Source organism: Nicotiana attenuata, unplaced genomic scaffold (assembly GCF_001879085.1).
Source record: "Nicotiana attenuata strain UT unplaced genomic scaffold, NIATTr2, whole genome shotgun sequence".
NCBI lineage: Eukaryota > Viridiplantae > Streptophyta > Magnoliopsida > Solanales > Solanaceae > Nicotiana > Nicotiana attenuata.
The window spans coordinates 136,420-148,818 of NW_017671951.1; the positions used below are offsets into that span (position 1 = coordinate 136,420).

The 12,399-nt window shown below is 44.9% G+C and overlaps 1 protein-coding gene across 1 annotated transcript; it reads left to right on the forward strand.

Annotated features, from left to right (window-relative positions):
* The first annotated feature begins 11,025 nt into the window (after window positions 1–11,025).
* LOC109211017 lies at window positions 11,026–11,751 on the forward strand. Its single transcript, XM_019374510.1, has one exon. The coding sequence runs from the start codon at window positions 11,026–11,028 to the stop codon at window positions 11,749–11,751; it is 726 nt and encodes a 241-aa protein (XP_019230055.1).
* Window positions 11,752–12,399: the final 648 nt, after the last annotated feature.

The following is a 12,399-nucleotide window of genomic DNA, read 5'->3' on the forward strand; positions in this document are numbered from 1 at the left end:
CCTAACCATTAACACAAGTTTCCTAAATTCCGACCCCGGGCCCACGTGCCCGGATTCCGAGATTTTTCGAAGGAAGTTGTTCTCTATCACCTAAGGATCACAAATATATGATTTCTAGTTCACTACATGGCAAATTATGTGATAAAACCTTAGTTTCCATTAAACCCTAGGTCTAGCTCAAATCCCTTGATTTTACCTAATTTTTAGTGTTAAATCTACCTAAGGTTTATGTATTTGAACTAAAAATGAGTGGGGATTACTTACCTTGCAATGTTATGTTGAAACCTCCTCTTTGGAATCACCAAAATCGCCTAAGTGTTGAGAGTAATGTGGAAGAAATGAGTTTGGGTTCGTATTAATGAACCCTTCTGCCCCCAGTGATTTCCGCTTCTGCGGAAGGAATCCCGCTTCTTCGGGTTCCGCTTCTGCGGACATGAGCCGCTTTTGCGGAAATGGGCAAGGGGGCCTGGGCCGCTTCTGCGGTCATAACCTCGCTTCTGCGAGGCCGCTTAAGCGGAAAGCCCACCGCTTCTGCGGTTCTGGCCTGGGCAGATGGACCGCTTCTGCGGTCAGGGGCTCACTCCTGCGGTTTCCCCTGGGCCTGGCCCCTTCCGCTTCTGCGATAAAACGACCGCTTCTGCGGTCCAAGAGCCGCAGAAGCGGTTATGACAGAAGCAGCAGATAAGGTTTTTCCTAAGTTTTCAACTTCACTCGAACCTCGACCATTTGACGCTCGGGGCTCCCGAGCCCCGCCCGAACATACCGACAAGTCTGAAATCATGAGGCGGACCTACTCGAGCCCTCGAAACGCTTAAAACAACGCTAAATCAGGGAATCAACCCCAAAACCAAATGATTCAAATCATTGAACCTTCAAGTTCTAAATTTCCTCCTAACGGGTCAAAACGCCCTTAAACCACTCGGATTGACACCAAATTTTACAGGTAAGTCTTAACTGATATTTCGGACTTGTACCAAGTTTCGGAATCGAAATTCGAACCCGATACCTAGGAAAACAATAATTTCTTAGTTTATTTAAATCTTAGAAACTTAAACTTAACAATTTCATATAAAAATTCATTACTCGGGCTAGGGACCTCGGAATTCGATTCCGGGCATACGCCCAGGTCCCATATTTCCCCACGGACCCTCAGAAATTGTCAAATCACGATTCCGGGTCCGTTTCCCCAAAATGTTGACCGAAGTCAAACTTGGCCTTTTTAAAGAAACTTAAAGAAGCAACTAGGCTTATTCTTGCTCAAAACTCTTCTAACTTCCGAACCACCCGTCCCCGCAAGTCATAAATTAGCTAAAGCAAGTGCGAAAAGTATTATTTAAGGGAACGTGGTTCGAAAATGCAAAACGACCAGTCGGGTCGTTACATTCTCCACCTCTTAAACAAACGTTCGTCCTCGAACGGACATAGAAAAGTACCTGGACTGCTGAACAAGTGGGGATATCGGCTCCGCATGTCCTCCTCGGACTCCCAGGTCGCCTCCTCGACCGGTTGGCCCCTCCACTGGACTCTTACCGCAGAAATCCTCTTGGACCTCAACTGGCGATCCTGTCTATCCACAATGGCAACTGGCTCCTCCTCGTAGCCCAAGCTCTCATCTAACCTAATGGTACTGAAATCCAACACATGTGAATAGTCGGCATGATACTTCCGGAGCATCGATACATGGAAGACTGGATGAACTCCTGATAAACTGGGAGGCAAGGCAAGCTCATAGGCAACCTCTCCAACTCGCCTCAACACCTCGAAGGGCCCAATAAACCTTGGGCTCAACTTGCCCTTCTTTCCGAACCTCATAATGCCCTTCATGGGCGAAACCTTCAAAAGAACCTTCTCACCAATCATAAATGATACATCGCGCGCCTTCTGATCCGCGTAACTCTTCTGCCTGGAAAGAGCTGTGCGGAGCCTCTCCTGAATCAACTTTACCTTATCCAAGGCATCCTGAGCCAAATCTGTACCAAGCAACTTAGCCTCACCAGGCTCAAACCACCCGATCGGAGAACCACAACGCCGACCATATAATGCCTCATACGGGGCCATCTCTATGCTGGACTGATAGCTGTTATTATATGCGAACTCCGCCAAGGGTAAGAACTGATCCCACTACCCTCCATAGTCAATCACGCATGCTCTAAGCATATCCTCTAAAATCTGAACTGTCCGCTCCGACTGCCCGTCGGTCTGAGGATGGAATGCCGTACTAAGCTCCACGCGGGTCCCCAACTCACTCTGAACAGCTCTCCAGAAATGGGAAGTGAACTGAGGCTCTCTGTCTGATATGATAGAGACCGGCACACCGTGAAATCTCACTATCTCCCGAATGTAAATCTGAGCATACCTCTCTGCCGTATAAGTAGTCGCCACTGGAATGAAGTGGGCGGACTTGGTCAATCTATCCACAATAACCCACACGGAATCAACCTTCCGCTGAGTCCGAGGCAACCCAACCACGAAATCCATAGTGATGCGCTCCCACTTCCATTCCGGAATGGGCATCCGCTGAAGTAGGCCACCTGGCCTCTGGTGCTCATATTTGACCTGCTGGCAATTCAAACATCTAGCAACATACTCCACTAAGTCCTTCTTCATCCTCCGCCACCAGTAGTGCTGCCTCAAGTCACGATACATCTTCGTGGCACCTGGATGAATGGAGTACCTCGAACTGTGGGCCTCCTCTAGAATCCTCTCTCTCAAGCCATCAACATTAGGAACACATACACGACCCTGCAGCCGTAACACACCATCCTCGCCAATAGAAATCTCCTTGGCACCTCCCTGAAGTACCGTCTCTCTGAGAACTGCCAAATGTGGATCATCGAGCTGTCGGGCCTTAATCTCCCCCAACAACGAAGACTGAGCAACCACACATGCTAGGACCCGGCTGGGCTCTGGAATATCCAATCTCACAAGTCTGTTAGCTAAAGACCGGATGTCCAAAGCTAATGGTCTCATCTCGGCCGGAATGAACGCCAAGCTACCCATACTCTCCGCCTTTCTGCTCAAGGCATCCGCGACCACATTCGCCTTACCTGGATGATAAAGAATGGTAATGTCATAATCCTTTAATATCTCAAGCCACCTGCGCTGCCTCAAATTAAGATCCCCCTGCTTGAACAAATGCTGCAAGCTGCGATGGTCTGTATAGACCTCACATGACGCTCCATATAAATAATGCCTCCATATCTTAAGAGCATGAACAATCGCCGCCAACTCTAGATCGTGCACATGGTAATTTTTCTCATGAATCTTCAGCTGACGTGAAGCATATGCAATAACTCGCCCCTCCTGCATCAATACACATCCCAAGCCAACGCGAGAAGCGTTGCAATACACTGTATACATCCCTGAATCGGAAGGCAATACAAGAACTGATGTCGTGGTCAAGGCTATCTTGAGTTTCTGGAAGCTCTCCTCACAATCGTCGGACCAATAGAATGGAGCACCCTTTTGGGTCAATCTGGTCGGAGGTGATGGAATAGATGAGAAGCCCTGCACAAATCGCCGGTAATAACCTGCTAACTCCAAGAAACTCCTGATCTCGGTCACTGAAGTAGGACGTGGCCAACTCTGAACTGCCTCAATCTTCTTGGGGTCCACTTTAATACCCTCTCCTGACACTACATGCCCCAACAATGCTACTGACTCTAGCCAAAACTCGCACTTGGAGAACTTAGCATAAAGCTTCTGCTCTCGCAAGGTCTGAAGCACTACTCTCAAATGCTGCTCGTGCTCCCCCAGGCTATGCGAGTATATCAAGATGTCGTCAATGAAGACGATAACAAAGGAATCAATATAGGGCTTGAACGCCCTGTTCATCAAGTCCATAAATACCGCTGGAGCATTAGTCAAGCCAAATGACATTACCAGGAACTCATAGTGGCCATATCTAGTCCTGAATACGGTCTTCGGGACATCTGAATCCCGAATCTTCAGCTGATGATACCCTGACCTCAGGTCAATTTTAGAGAACACCCTAGCACCCTGCAGCTGGTCAAACAAATCATCAATACGGGGCAATGGATACTTGTTCTTGATGGTGACTTTGTTCAACTGGCGGTAATCAATGCACATCCGCATAGTCCCATCCTTCTTCTTTACAAATAGCACTGGTGCACCCCAAGGCGATACACTGGGCCTAACAAACCCCTTTGCTAGCAACTCCTCCAACTGCTCCTTCAGCTCCTTCAGCTCCCTAGGAGCCATACGGTACGGCGGGATAGATATAGGCTGAGTGCCTGGAGCCAAATCAATACAGAAATCAATATCACGATCCGGAGGCATGCCAGGAAGATCAGAAGGAAAAACATCGACGAACTCTCAGACTACTGGCACTGAATCAATCGTCGGAGACTCTGCGGTGGTGTCTCGAACATAAGCTAAGTAGGCCAAACACCCCTTCTCAACCATGCGTTGAGCCTTCAGGAAGGAAATGACCCTGCTAGGTGTATCCACAGTGGAACCCCTCCACTCCAATCTCGGCAACCCTGGCATCGCTAGAGAAACAGTCTTGGCATGGCAATCTAGAACGGCGTGATATGGAGATAACCAATCCATGCCCAGAATAACCTCAAAATCGATCATATCGAGCAACAGGAGATCTACTCTAGTCTCAAGACCACAGAAAGTAACCACACAAGATCGGTAGACCCGGTACACAACCACAGAATCGCCCACAGGAGTAGACACATGAACAGGAACACCCAAAGGCTCAGGAGAAATAGCCAGGAAACGAGCAAACAGAGATGATACATATGAATAAATAGACCCTGGATCAAATAATACTGATGCATCTCTACCGCTGACGGAAATAATACATGTGATGACGGCATCTGAGGCCAATGGATCTGGCCTGGCTGGGGGAGCATAGAATCTAGCTGGAGCACCGGCTGTCTGGCCTCCAACTGACTGAGTAGTAGCTGGCTGACCTCTCCTTGTCTGGCCTCTACCCCTGGAACGACCTCTACCAGTCTGCTCTCCACCTCTAGGCGGCTGGACCGCTGGTGCTGGAGTCATGGGCTGCTGCCCCTGCTGTACTGCCTTGCCCCTAAGCCTGGGGCAGTATCTCCTCATGTGGCCTGCATCCCCGCACTCAAAACAACTTGCTGCAGCGGCCTGCTGTCCGGATGGCTGACCCTGAATACCAGAAGGCCCACTAGAAGAAGCCTGAGTAGCCGGCGGGCGGTAAGAACTCTCCGGCATAGCACTGAAATAAGGACCGGAAGACTCCGGAGGACCTGAATACCTACTGGATGAACCCTGAATAGCTGGCGGGCGATAAGAACTCTCTGGCATGGCGCTGAAATAGGAGCGCGCTGGAGCACCTCGAGCCGGTGGTGGTGCTGGAGCTGGGGGCCTGCTGGGCTGACCCCTCCCAAAATGACCTTTGCCCCTGGCTGGGGCACCTCTGAACTCTCCTGAGAATCTGGCCCTCTTGTCCTGTTGCATCTGCTCTCTACCCCTCAAACGGTAGCCCTCAATCCGGCGGGCAATCTCAAGTACTAGCTGATATCCAGTGCCCATCTCTACCTCACGAGCCATACCCGACCGAATAGTGGGATGTAACCCCGCAACAAAACTTCGTACTCTCTCTGCCTCTGTGGGATGTATCATGAGTGCATGGCAAGACAACTCAGAGAACCTCGCCTCATAGTCGGTCACTGACATATGACCCTGCTCCAGATACTCAAACTGGTGACGTAGCTCTTCCCTCTCAGCGGGTGGAATGTACCGATCAAGGAACAACTGAGTGAACTGATCCCAAGTGAGGGGAGGAGCGCCTGCTGGCCTGCTAAGCAAGTAAGACTGCCACCATCTACGGTCCCTGCCCTCCAGCTGAAAAGTAGTGAAGTGGACTCTATGTGACTCCAAGATCCTCATGTTGTGCAGTCTATCCCTGCACCTGTCGCTGAAATACTGGGCATCCTCATGACGCTCGCCCCCGAAGACTGGAGGGTGCAACCTGGTCCATCTGTCTAATAACTTCTGCGGATCGCCGTCCACAGTTGGCCTGGGCTGGGGTGCCGCTGCAGCAACTGGCTGGACCCCCTCTGCGTGTAGTGCACCCGGAGTATGATAAACTGCGGCTGCATGACCTGGAGCCTGTGCGGTAGGGGTATCTGCTCCCCCTCCTGCCTGTGAGGTAGCTGGATCTGCTGGAAATAAACCAGCCTGAGTCATAGTGTCCATGAACCGAAGCATACGGCCCATGACCTCCTGAAATCCCGGCGCAGTCATGAAATCCACCGGAGTAGGCACAGCTGCGAGCGCCTCGCCCTGCTCCTCAATAATGGGATCCCTTGCAAGGTCTGCTGGTGGTGCATCTGGAATAGCTCTGGGACGCCCTCGTCCCCTACCACGGGCCAGTGCCCTCCCCCGGCCTCTACCTCGGCCTCTAGCAACGGGGGGAGCAGCTCCTCCCGGGTCCGGAACGTCGGCGGTACGAGTGCTCACCATCTGTGAGAGAATAGAAGAGGAAACTTAGTACACTGACCACTGCACGATGGAGAATGAATAAAGAGTAGTCTTTCCTAACACCCTATAGCCCCTCGAAGATAAATACTGACGTCTCCGTATCGATCTACAAGACTCTATTAGGTTTGCCCGTAACTTGTGAGACCTACGTGAACCTAGTGCTCTGATACCATGTTGTCATGACCCATTTTCCATAATAGGTTATGATGGCGCCTAACACCGTTGTCAGGCCAGCCGATTCGGAATGTGATTAAGTTCTCATTTTACTTTAGCCAAAGACAGTTATACTAGATTTTCGAATTTAAGATAAACCAGTAAAGATCATAAAGTGCTAAAATAGCGATACAACCCCAAAATAAATGTCTACTACTGTGTGTGCCAGAACCTGGTGTCACAAGCTACGGGCGACTAGTAGAATATACACAAAAGAATAATACACTATCCTACTGTCTGAATCAGAATAGACAGAAACAAAAGTACAAGAAAGGACTCCTTCAACTGCGGATCGGCATGAAAGAGAAGGCAGCTCACCGTAGAAGTCCCAAGCGTGCTCACTGATGCGCACCAGGATGATGTCCAGATCCACCTGCCTCAAATCCTGTACATTTAAGTACAGAAGCGTAGTATGAGTACATAAACCACATGTACTCAGTAAGTATCCCGTCTAATCTCGAAGAAGTAGAGACGAGAGGTCGACTTGATACTTACTAAGGTCAAGATAATATAATATAATAAAGTGAGATATGCAACACGAAGGATCTCCAATAACACACGTTTAATAGAAGAGTCATATTCATGTTCTTGTCATAATTAAATTACCAGTTTTCCCTTTTTCACATCAAATAGTGATCATGTCATAACTAAATGTAAGCATATAAATCATGCACAAACATGCCGAGGTCGACGACCCGCTCCAATAGAAAATAAATTGTGCACTGCCGAGGGTCGAGCGGCACGAACCATAGATGCATCTATTATCACCTAGGCGATCGTCCCGATCCATAATCATCAAGAAAATATCAAGAAAAGCACATAAGGCTCAATTACATACAAGGGAATTCCTACCAAGGCTCAACAAACTCATACGTTCACCTTTCATTTCCTCAAGTCTCTAGCAAATCAAAATGATCATATTGGCAATTTAAAATAAGAGATATTCCCCAATTAGACATGACGTGGGTCCTAAACTACCCGAACAATTATCATATAGCAGCTACGCACGGACTCTCGTCACCTAGTACGTACGTAGCCCCCGCATTTAGCAACAATTACTCATTTAAAATTCTATGGGGACAATTCCCTCTTACAAGGTTAGAAAGGAGACTCACCTCGCTCCAAAGTGCACTCCCAATGTCCAAGAACGAGCCCAAGTCCTTAATTCGAAGCCGGACAATCCCAAACTAATCAAACGAAGTAAGAACTAGTAAATAAAGGCTTACAAGGTTGAATTCTAGCTATTTAAGCAATTTCCTAACCATTAACACAAGTTTCCTAAATTCCGACCCCGGGCCCACGTGCCCGGATTCCGAGATTTTTCGAAGGAAGTTGTTCTCTATCACCTAAGGATCACAAATATATGATTTCTAGTTCACTACATGGCAAATTATGTGATAAAACCTTAGTTTTCATTAAACCCTAGGTCTAGCTCAAATCCCTTGATTTTACCTAATTTTTAGTGTTAAATCTACCTAAGGTTTATGTATTTGAACTAAAAATGAGTGTGGATTACTTACCTTGCAATGTTATGTTGAAACCTCCTCTTTGGAATCACCAAAATCGCCTAAGTGTTGAGAGTAATGTAGAAGAAATGAGTTTGGGTTCGTATTAATGAACCCTTCTGCCCCTAGTGATTTCCGCTTCTGCGGAAGGAATCCCGCTTCTGCGGGTTCCGCTTCTGCGGACATGAGCCGCTTTTTCGGAAATGGGCAAGGGGGCCTGGGCCGCTCCTGCGGTCATAACCTCGCTTCTGCGAGGCCGCTTAAGCGGAAAGCCCACCGCTTCTGCGGTTCTAGGCCTGGGCGGATGGACCGCTTCTGCGGTCAGGGGTCCGCTCCTGCGATTTCCCCTGGGCCTGGCCCCTTCCGCTTCTGCGATAAAACGACCGCTTTTGCGGTCTCGCTTTTGCGGTCCAAGAGCCGTAGAAGCGGTTATGACAGAAGCAGCAGATAAGGTTTTTCCTAAGTTTTCAACTTCACTCGAACCTCGACCATTTGACGCTCGGGGCTCCCGAGCCCCGCCCGAACGTACCGATAAGTCTGAAATCACGAGGCGGACCTACTCGAGCCCTCGAAACGCTTGAAATAATGCTAAATCAGGGAATCAACCCCAAAACCAAATGATTCAAATCATTGAACCTTCAAGTTCTAAATTTCCTCCTAACGGGTCAAAACGCCCTTAAACCACTCGGATTGACACCAAATTTTACAGGTAAGTCTTAACTGATATTTCGGACTTGTACCAAGTTTCGAAATCGAAATTCGAACCCGATACCTAGGAAAACAATAATTTCTTAGTTTATTTAAATCTTAGAAACTTAAACTTAACAATTTAATATAAAAATTCATTACTCGGGCTAGGGACCTCGGAATTCGATTCCGGGCATACGCCCAGGTCCCATATTTTCCCACGGACCCTCAGAAATTGTCAAATTACGATTTCGGGTCCGTTTCCCCAAAATGTTGACCGAAGTCAAACTTGGCCTTTTTAAAGAAACTTAAAGAAGCAACTAGGCTTATTCTTGCTCAAAACTCTTCTAACTTCCGAACCACCCGTCCCCGCAAGTCATAAATTAGCTAAAGCAAGTGCGAAAAGTATTATTTAAGGGAACGGGGTTCGAAAATGCAAAACGACCAGTCTGGTCGTTACATAATCTCTTTCCATAACATAGATTATACTACACCCATAATATATTTTCTTTCAATAAAAAATATATTCTTCCTTGGCCTTGTAGTATATCTTCGATATAGTATCTTCCTTCCACAAAATAATAGATCTTCTCCACGATTTTAGCAACTTTCCTTTCAAGATGTTGAAAAACTTTCCATCCATAATGATTCTTCTTCTGATATTGTAGTAAGCCATTCAATATTTAAAATTTCACTTTCAAATATTATTCCTTCTATGACGCTTGGAGATTAAATCTCTAAAACTAATCTTCCTTGATAAATTCTTCACATGATATTCTCTTTCCTATATTTGTTTGGATCTTTACCAGCATCTTCTTTCTTGAATAAACCTGTACAAAAATAAGATTACCACAAGTAAATATTCTTTGATTAATAATTATGTTGGTTTGTTATCATCAAAATTAATATGTTAAACCTTGAAGCTAACCAAATCCAGGTATCAAGGAGATACTGCTTGTATTATGTTGTTATTTCTTATAGATGAAATGCGCATATGAATTTGAGTGCGGTTTGAATTTTGATTTACATAATTAAAAAAAAATCAATTAGGTTTGTGACGAAAATCTTAGCTTGTGATCCCTTAGTTTTGAACAGAATTTTCTCTTGTTGAGTCGATGAACTCACTCCCTTGCCATGCTTTATACTTACAGATTCAGAAGTCCAGGACGAGCCTACAAATTAAGTAATCTTCTAATTATAGTTCTAGTGGTGAGGATCATTTTTTTTTTATTTTTTAATTAAACATGTAGATCTAGATAATAAATAAGATATAAATATTATATGATACTGCTTGTCATTGTAGTAATTTATCTTTGTTTACAAAAAATTCTGTATACGGCATTGGATTTTCTCCTCCTCCGAGTACATGTCTCAATGTTTATGACTCTTAGAAGTTCCAAGAACCTTGCACGGTTGATATGTTCTAGGATTTAATTTGACATCATGTATTGTTGGTATTATTTATAATGCAAAGTCAAAAATTTCTTTTTGAAAATCTATTTACAACCAATAGCCATGTGTCTTTTTATTTTTCAAGTGTTCTATCTATTTCAAAGTGGCTTCTTGATGAAGCCTTAAAGCCAAGTGTTGAATAGCTTTGGCAAGTGGCTATGCAAATCTACCATGTGTTTTCATGCAAGGAAGATTAGGTACACTTGTTAATATTGAAGCCAAGTGGACTAATATATTTGGACAAGTGTTAAAAGACTCTCCACACTTGTCATACATACAACCTCCCTAATTGCCTATAAACAGGATGGTCATTAGCCATCATATTCACTCAATTCTCAACCAAGAACTCATCTTGCTAATCATTCTTTCTTCCTACAATGTTTTATTTTCTGTAACAATTACAAAAAAAATCTTCATCTTCTCTTCTTTTTGGGCAACTGTTTTGTGCAAATTCTAGACTTCCAGCCAGGAGTGCACGTGTTTGGAGGTTCTATGGAACCTTGGGGAGCGATCAATGTTAATGATTTGCAACCAGTCGGGCCGAAATCGCTTTCAAGGCAGTGGCTTGCCACGACACAGTATTTTTGATAAGTTGTTCTTCTTCCTTCTTGTTCTTAGTCAATATTATCTAGTTATTTTTCTTACAATTTGAAAGCAATTTTACATATAATATTGACTAATGGCCACATCTTTGAACAAAACACTTCCGGATCTCTCAAAGCTTGAGCCTTTAGATGGAAGCAATTATAAGCGTTGGTCCCAAAAACTTTTAATTTTCTTTGAACAATTAGAAGTTCATTATGTCTTGTTTAACGATCCTCCTGCTGATATTGTTGCTGATAGTTCAAATACTCCTAATATTGTTGTTGCTGATGATGTTGCTAAGAAGAAATTTGAAAAGGATAATAAAACAGTGGGAGGGCATCTGCTTAACCATATGACTAACCCTCTCGTTGATTTATTTATAAATTTTAAATCTGCTAAAATCATATGGGACAGTTTGGAGAAGAAATATGGTGTTGATGACGCGGGAAAAAGGAAGTATGTCATTGGAAAGTGGATCAAGTTTCAGATGGTTGATGATAAGCCAATTATGGAACAGGTTCACGAGTATGAGAACTTGACTACTTATATTTTGAATGAGGGCATGGAGATGTGTGAGATTCTTCAGGCCAATGTTCTGCTTCAAATGTTTCCACCTTCCTGGAGTAATTACAGATATCAATTGAAACACAAGAAGAAAAACTTTACTCTTCAAGAACTGATCAGTCACACGAGGACTGAGGAAGCAAACCGTCTCAAAGATGTGGAGTCTGAACGGCTTAAGGATAAGATGAAATCTCTCTCTCTCTCTCTCTTAATTCTTCTAAAGCTAACCTTGTGGAATCTTCTAGTACTTTTGTGAAAGATAGGTTTAAAGGAAAACAGAAGAAAGGCCAGAAGAAATGACATGTGAAGAAGCAGAATTACTTCAATAAATCGGAGGGCCATATTCAAAATTCGAAAGGACCTTGCTATGTCTGCGGCAAAATTGGTCACAAGGCTTTTCAGTGCAACCAGAGACAAGGACAAATCTCAAAGAATGAAGGAAAAGCTCCAGTCTAAGCTAACCTTACTGAGGATGGTGATGTCATTGCTGGTGTGGTTGTTGAGGCGAACATGGTGGCTAACAACACTGACTGGATACTAGACACAGGCGCTTCAAGGCACCTTTATGCCAACAAGGAGCTGTTTCACGACTTTGAGGAATCTGATGATGTCGAGTGTGTCTACATGGGTAACTCCACTACAATTGGAGTTATGGATAAAGGAAAAATTCTCCTTAAATTAACTTCTGAAAAAACCTTAGCCTTGAACAATATTTTGTATGTACCCTCCCTTCGTAGAAACTTAGTATCTGGTGCGGTTCTCAACAAAGCAGGTATTAAACTTATTTTTGAATCTGATAAAGTTGTTATTTCTCGTATGTGAGACTTTGTTGGAAACGGTTACCTTAGTGGGGGTTTATTTGTACTGAACATCGCTCAAGAGATTAATAATAATGCTAGTACTT